This window comes from Stegodyphus dumicola, chromosome 3, assembly GCF_044657685.1.
Source record: "Stegodyphus dumicola isolate Sdum_Otavi_A_Nest chromosome 3, ASM4465768v1".
In the NCBI taxonomy this organism is placed as follows: domain Eukaryota; kingdom Metazoa; phylum Arthropoda; class Arachnida; order Araneae; family Eresidae; genus Stegodyphus; species Stegodyphus dumicola.
Window position 1 is genome coordinate 138,126,885 of NC_140770.1, and position 8,133 is coordinate 138,135,017.

At 31.7% G+C, this 8,133-nt stretch overlaps 1 protein-coding gene across 1 annotated transcript; it reads left to right on the plus strand.

The window, feature by feature from the left end:
* Positions 1 to 445: 445 nt before the first annotated feature.
* On the plus strand, positions 446 to 5,873 carry LOC146998097 (uncharacterized). Its single transcript, XM_085812449.1, has 3 exons — positions 446 to 548; positions 2,013 to 2,188; positions 2,559 to 5,873. The coding sequence occupies exons 1-3, from the start codon at positions 446 to 448 to the stop codon at positions 3,846 to 3,848; spliced, it is 1,569 nt and encodes a 522-aa protein (XP_085668575.1). The 3' UTR covers positions 3,849 to 5,873.
* The last annotated feature ends 2,260 nt before the right edge of the window (positions 5,874 to 8,133 follow it).

An 8,133-nucleotide genomic window follows, 5' to 3' on the forward strand; every position in this document is an offset into this window, starting at 1 on the left:
CACCTCAAGTAGCCAAAAAATAGTATTCACGGTATCTGAGCTTTAAACAATCGCTAATAACAGTGTTACGAATTTTGTGTTTAGATAGTTAATTTTAGAATTCTAATTTAAAATGTTGTATTTCTTCCTGCAACGCAGCATGAGACAGATTTTTAGAGAAATCTATACCGGAAAAGTAAGAATACAGGGCACGTGCATTAAACTTTGAGTAAACGGATATGTCGGTAATTTGCATTGAAATTGAATAAATGTAACTGACTACTAAATTAGCTGTAACCGTAATTCCATCTCTTGGCGATATTTTTTTGTTTAAAATTCCGGGTGGGCTATACTAAAGCTGTGCCTGAATTAATTCAGTTGTACATAAAATCACCTCTGACTTCTTACCAGACTTTTTTTAAAGGATTAAAACATAACCGCTGTACGCAATCCGATCCGAACAAGTATGGCTGGAGCACGGAGTATCATCCATGAACCTTCAGGTTCCTTTCGAAGGGCGCCTGGACTGAAGAGTCCTATTCCTATCGATGCTGAGTCTCTTTTCGAACGTTGAATCCATAAGTGCTTTCCGGCAGAGTGAGAATAGGCAGAAACAAGATGTCCATAAGCAAAGTATATGGCATAGAGTTCAGTCGATAATGAGTTGGTGACACATGCACTTGGGGAGAAGTGTTCGGAGGCTAATTCCTAGGACGAAAGTCGATGCGCTGAGGTGTAGAGTAGAAGGCGGCGTCGATGGGCGGAGAGAAGGCTTGAGAATCTTCAGGTCAAGTGGTTTGTATTAGCCAATGGTAGAGAAAGTTGTTATTTTTGGGAAAAGAGCTGAGGGGTCTCATGCAAGCAGTGTATAATGTTTCAATAATTAAGATATGTGTATTGTTTTTTTTTTTAAATATTTAATTAAAGATGTTTGATTCCTCACATATAGTAAATAAAATTAATAGTTTTTCCATAGGTGTATCCACTGACTTTAGCTGGTCTAAGTTATTTTTAAGAATGGAAAAGAATTTAAAGATGTTATTGTTACCGAAAATATTATTAAGTTCTTTTAACGTGGAAAAAATGTCAATGAAAGTATTCGTGTTAGATGTAGTGTTAGTATTCTGGTTTCTAGTGCCTTGAGTAATGTTGGATGTAACCTGTGCGTATGTTCTGCCTTGCGTGGATGTGGGTGCGTTTGGAGTGGTGTTGTTTGGGGTAAAAGTGTAATTCGGTGGATTATTTATGTTTCTGTTTTTGGGGAATTTCTCGCAACCGCGATAGGAAGCTGGATGATTTTTGTGGCAATTTGCGCAGATGGGATTGTCTATTTTTCCTTGTGTAGGGCAATCTGTGGTTTTATGTTGTTGTGCGCATTTAACATACCTAGGTAGAAAGAAACAATTATCTGAAGAGTGGTTGAAACGTTGACAATTATGGCATTGTGGTGTAATGTTTTTGTTGATGTATTTTTCAACTGTAATGATGAACATACCTAGGTGTGTTTCACTGTAGATTTTATCAATGTTGGGTGTCTGCATGAGTTGGATCTGAAATAGTGGCACGGAGTATGGGCTGGAGTAAGAGAAGCTTTACCACGTGACAAAATAAATGACGTCGAAAGCTCTATGTTACGTCTAAATTCTTCTAACCAATAGCAGCGAAGCACCTCTCACAGCAGGAGGTACAGTGAGTACGTTTTAGGCAAGGTCCGTAGAAAGAACAGGTTAGCTCACTTCAAGGTCCGTAGAAAGAAAAGGTTAGCTCACTTGGGGTAAACAAACGAAAATACGTTCTCGCCGTCTATTGGCTGTGACGTCCCTGAAGTTCTCTCTCCTCAGACGTAACCATCGAGACTGAAGGCCTCTGCACTCCCTCCCCTGAAAGCTCGTGACGTCACACAGCTCGATCTAACCGCCGAGACTCCAAACAAGTTTTCGCGCGGCGTTAACTTGCTTCATTTGTGTTCGGGCGCCTTGGTTCGGTTGTTATTTTGTTCCAGGACTGGTAATTAATTAAAAATCGTATATAAGCTAAGCTTCCAAACAGTTGTGAAGAATGCCTCATCCTTGTTGCGTTCCCGGGTGTAAAGGAAATTATAAAAGTGGCCCAAAAGTTCGAGTATTTCGATTTCCGAAGAATAAGCAAGATTCAGCTAAATGGCGGCGCCATACGAAGAGATAATTTTGTGGTTACTCCTCGTAGTAAGGTATGTTAATTATTTATAACATTCCATTATTTATCTAAATCTAAATATTATCAGGTTTCATGTATATTTTCATTTTATATGATGTGTATAATTACATGTATGTTTCTCGCTGTGTGTAGTGTGTGCGACCATATTTGGTTACCAAGGAAAAAATGACCTATACGGAAGCTGTTCCTACTTAACAATATGTTTTAGTCGTATTAAAACAAATTCAATTAATTATATTTTGCTACTATGTGAATAAAACTTCCAATCTGCGAATAACGAAAATTCTTCAGGCATATCTATGTTATTTTACATTTAACAAAGTATCACATTAAACATGTTTTTTAATATTAAATTAATAAATAATTTTTGTATTTTCCCATAGGTTTGTGAACTACGTTTTAATGGCTGTGATTTTGAATACAACAATAGCGCCTTTGATCAGCGAACAGGTTGTCGAATAACAGTTCCCTATAAAAATCCAAGGCTAATAAAAGGGAGAGTGCCATCTAAATTTCCCAATTTGCCAGGATATTTATCATCGAATTCCAAGACACCAAGGGAAGGTCCAGATGACAGAAGGAAACGCCATGAGGAGGATTATTTGAAATTGGCTTTACAGAAGAGTCCTGCAGAACAAAAGAACTATGACTCTAGAAAAATGTTTTCCTCGCTGGATGATTTACATGCAAAAATAGAATATATTGACACTTCAGTGTGGACTGTTTTTAGAAAAACTGACCAGATAATTTTTGCAAAAATTATAACAGATACAGCTCCAGTGATAGAATGTTCACTTTTAATAGATGATAAACTTTCTACAAGTGCATACATATATGAGACTCAAGCATATAAATTAGGTATGTACTCTTTTCCTTTAAACATAAGCCACATAGACATCCTTAACAACATTTTTGAAGCTTTAATTAAAAGTGTATGTGTAAAGAAAAGCGATGCAACAGATATTATGAAAACTGTTATCTATTTACTAAAAAAAATGATGAAATGTGATGGTAATGAAATTTTAAAACTGCAACTAAAATTTATTGATGAGCAATTATCATTGTGTTTTTTAAATAAGAATGGTCTCAGGTATTCTTCTGACCTGATGATATTTTCTGCTCTCTTTTTTAACATGGCTCCACATGCGTATAATTTTGTTCGTAATAGTAAAAATATTTTATTACCACATCCCTCTACAACTTGTCGCATTTGCCTGTCGTATGATGTGAAACCAGATGCCGAAACATTGAATTCCAATTTTTTAATGTATGTAAGACACAAATTTAATCTTCTGGAAGATAATGATAAAAAAGTAATTTTGATGATTGACGAGATACATCTAAAACAGCATTTAGATTATAAGGGCGGTAACATTTGTGGTTTGTCTTATGACAATAAAAATTTGGCAAACAGTGCCCATGTATTTATGATTAGCAGTTTGCTATCAAAATACAAAGATGTCATTCATATATTGCCAATCAATAAAATAAATGCTGAAATAATACATGAAATTGTAAAAAAAATTATTATTGGTTTAGAAGAAATTGGTTTTTTTGTAATATGTGTCGTAGTCGTAACAGATAATAATTCTATTAACAGAAAATGTATGTCATTATTTGTTTCACCTCCCCAAATACGAATCGTATATCCTAGACCCCTGTGGCAATTCTAGACCTCTTTTTTACTTAGTTGATACTGTTCACTTATTGAAATGTGTTCGTAACAACTGGGTCAATCAAAAAGGTGAAAAATGTATGTATTTCCCATCATTTAATGATATTAATCAAACCTCTTTGAAAACAGCATCATGGAATGCACTTAAAAAAATGCATAAACTTGAATTTAGCTCCTTGGTAAAATATGGTTTTTCTTTATCATATAAAGCATTAAATCCCTCCAATCTTGAGAAACAAAATGTTAAACTTGTGTTACAAGTTTTCAGTGATTATGTAAAGAATGGCCTTTTAGAAATAGGTAAACAAAATATTGCACATTTCCAAGACACATCTGATTTTATTAAAATATTTGTAATATGGTGGAATATAGTTTACGTTAAATCGCCTAACAAAGGCATGCGTTTAAACAATGTATATCAAAACCCGCTAACAAATTCGGATAATGATGAGAAAAAAAATATTTTTACATTATTTTTTAGATTGGTTAGAGCGTTGGGGAAAATTCAATTGTGATACAGGCATCTTCAGTAAAGAAACTCATTCTGCATTAAAATTAAGTACCTATTCATTGTTTGAAGTAACATCATATTGTACTTCTGAACTAAATCTTAATTACATATTGCCTGGCAAATTTCAGACTGATAATTTGGAGTCTCGATTTGGTTTGTATAGGCAATTATCAGGAAGTCAGTATAATATAAGCATTAGACAGCTGTTTGAAGCTGAATCAAAATTAAGAATCCAGTCTCTGTTAAAATTTCCAAAAATAACAGATGACATTGCGTTAAATAGTTTGACAGATTTTTAACAGTTTAGATCTTAATTCTATTACAGATTCAACTTTCAATGTCTCTGTAAGCCTTTCTGATATTGAATCATGTAAGAAATCTGTTACAGTACTAATTTATGTTGCAGGATATAGTGCTTTTGCTGTGTTAAAGCATTTAAAATGCAATTTTTGCGAAAAAAATTTGTTAAGAGACAAAACATGCATACTTTGATTACTTCAAAAATTTAGATAGGGGTAAACTTTCTTGTCCCAATGACAGTGTTTTAAATATTGTCTTAATTAATTATATTGTTATTAAAAAACTGTGTAGTGAATATGAATGCCTTTTCTTAAATTCATCAAATCAGCGTAATGTTGCTATTTCAATTACAAGCAATATCATATTAAATGAAGAACTATTTGAAGAAACAAACTGTGAATTGGGACACTCTAACAACAAAATAATAAATATGATCCTTTGGTCTTCAACAAATATATTGTTAAATAATTACTGTAAAGTGAAAAATGACACACATTTGCAAAATTTAAATGATAAAAGAAATTGCAGTAAAAGAAGAAAATTATCCACATTAACATGATGCATATTTCAGATTATGAAAAATAAAATGCACTAGTGTATTTATTTCTTTTTTTTTTTCTTTTTTTCCTTTACAACCCATTCATCTCCTTTATGTTATACTTAGATTTGAGCCACTCATTTTCTAAATCAATTAACTTTACAAAATAGAATAAGATGAAATATAATTCTTTATTTTTTATTCAGTGGACAAAAAACAAAACAAAAACAATTTAATTATGTTAAAGTACAATATTATTAATATTTATTTTGAATGTAAAAATTGCAGTGGATTTTTTTTATTTTTTTACAAATTGTTCATAATGTAATTTATCCACATACATTATTTTAAATGTAAGACTATATTGAGTATTTTGATTCTACAAACTGAATATTGATTCTATTGTAATGCATATGAATATTGCTATTTCATTTTGAGAATTTAATAGTAAGGAAATTCTTAAACCTAGGAAAAATTCTGTACATTTTTGCCTTTGCTATTTTTTTCCTCAAATATTTATTCAAGTAATTTTTTTGTTCATTTTTATAAATAATATGCATAACCTAAACAACATGAGTGAATTTTATTTATGATTAATTATCTGTGTATATGATTTGTATTTAATCTATTTAAAATAAAAAGGGAATTTTGAATAAAGTCTTTTTTAAATGAAATTTGTTTGTTTATTTCTGTTTAAACCTTTACTTTTTCTTCTATGTTTGCTTAAGGTAATTCTCATGTTATTTTTCAATTTTCTTGTTCATGAAATAATCATCAAGTGCCACAAAAATTTATTTGGAAATCATAAAATATAAAAATATTTATTGCAATTGAAATATCACTGCTAATTTATTCTTTGACTAGCATCGGAATGAAACGTATATATAAAAACAAAGTTTAGGGAAATACGGGAGGGAGCACAGTTCTTATCGGGCGATGTTCGCTTTTAGAGGATCGACGACTGTGACGTCATAAAGTATTGCGGAGGCCTTGAGTCTCGATGGTTACGCCTCAGATCAACAGAGATTTTTGCATTAAGCTGAACGTAAGCTTATGAGCGACTGTGAAAACTCATTAGTTTTTTTTTTTTCCGCTCTCAAATATAATTAAATTTATATAGTGTAATGGTTGGTACACACTGCGCGATTGCATTATGCACCAATAATACAGGCAAAATAAAAAATAATCAGCAAAATGTATCATTTCATAAGTATAGAAACTTATAGTGTGTTTTGATTTGATGTTTAAATAGTGATGGTAAAAATGTTTAAATAGTGGTGATATAAGTTCATTTTGAATTTTCGGGTTACTTAAATTAATTGATTCATTAATATATGTAGAACTTCTATGCATTGTATTAGGTATATTTAAATGCCAATGGTCTTCAATATTGTTGTGAATTGTGACAAATGCATATAAATATAAAGCATTACTTATCAAGTAACAACATTTCTACTACTGAAGCAACTCCCAGCTATGGCTGCATAATGTTGAACAGAAATGTTTAGTGATACATATATCTCCATGGAAGCCATGACCAGGGTCTGAAGTGGCAGACCAGACAGCAGCTACTGAATTATTTAAAAAAAAGTTACATGGGCATACAAGTCCTAATTTTTATGCATATCATTTTAGATTTTACGATCAGAGTTTTTATGGAGGTAAAAAGCATCAAAACATGTCATATACTGCAAGGAATACAGTATTACATAGCATATAATTATATAATATCATACACTTTCAGTAATCCAATGTAAACAAAAATACCATAAGCTTAGAAATGCATAATAAAGAAAACACTATATCATGAATAACAGGGAAATTTAAATCTATGTTAGTTTATTATAATTTGACTAGATCACATTAAGTTAATGCGATACTAAAGATAAAGTATCGCATTGATTGAAATTACATTGGTTATAAATGCATCTATGGCTAAAATCAAAATTCACAAAATACAGCGAGTTCAAGGGTGTGTAAGTACAAATCTATTAAAGATACATAGTTCTAGTAATCTGCATGTTTTACCCCAATGCATACAAGGGTGTCCATCGAGGGAATGGAGGCCTTTTTAAGAGAAATTGCCTTTTATCCCTATAACACATGAAGAAAAACATGAAAACTCCCATGCAGCCAGCCCATTCATCAGGATATGAACCTGGGTTGACCTACCAGTGTTAGCAAGTTAACACTGGTACTATATATGTACAAACAGCAATTATACTAATGCAATTTGTAATATTATAAATATCATTATTATATGTACAGAAACTTTACACTTGAGTTTGAATACATTAAATGCAAGTGATGCTATGTACATAAATGCACTGAGTGTTTAAAATAAATAATTGTAAACATTGTGTACTATTAGTATAGTATCAGGTAGTCATAATTCTTTGTGTTTAGGCCTTTCTCATTTTATAATAATCAAAGTACACAGTAACATGTAGACTATAGCTATACTTGAGTGTTGTTAAACTGAATGTAAATAAAAATATGTAGAGTAGAGATAGATATAAATAATATTACATAAAATACACACAGTACCAAATATGCTTAAATAGTTTTAAATAATGAAATGTTAACATAAATTATAATATACTCAGGCCTCATCATATCTTGATTTTTTATTTTTAAAATACTAGATTCCCTAAGAATCCTATAATGCGAAAGAAGTGGATTACATTGTGTCATCGAGCAGATAAGTTCAATCCCAGTACAAGTTACATTTGCTCTGATCATTTTCTTGTTACGGATTTTGAGCGGGATATGAGAAATGAGTTACTAGGACTTCCAGTGAGAACATTAGTACAAAATGCATTTCCTTCTCTAAAGATTAAGCCAGAGAGAACATTTGCCATGGCTAATGAACGCTCACAAAGGATGCAACTAAAGGAACAAAAAGAAGTGTGTATATGTTTGATAATTATGTAT

Bases quoted from the DNA above. Each gene is read 5' to 3' on its own strand.
- LOC146998097 (XM_085812449.1), top strand. From the start codon at position 446: ATGGCTGGAGCACGGAGTATCATCCATGAACCTTCAGGTTCCTTTCGA. The intron at 549-2,012 runs GTTGAATCCATA...ATCGTATATAAG, and splicing joins TGCTGAGTCTCTTTTCGAAC to CTAAGCTTCCAAACAGTTGT. The intron at 2,189-2,558 runs GTATGTTAATTA...ATTTTCCCATAG, and splicing joins TGGTTACTCCTCGTAGTAAG to GTTTGTGAACTACGTTTTAA.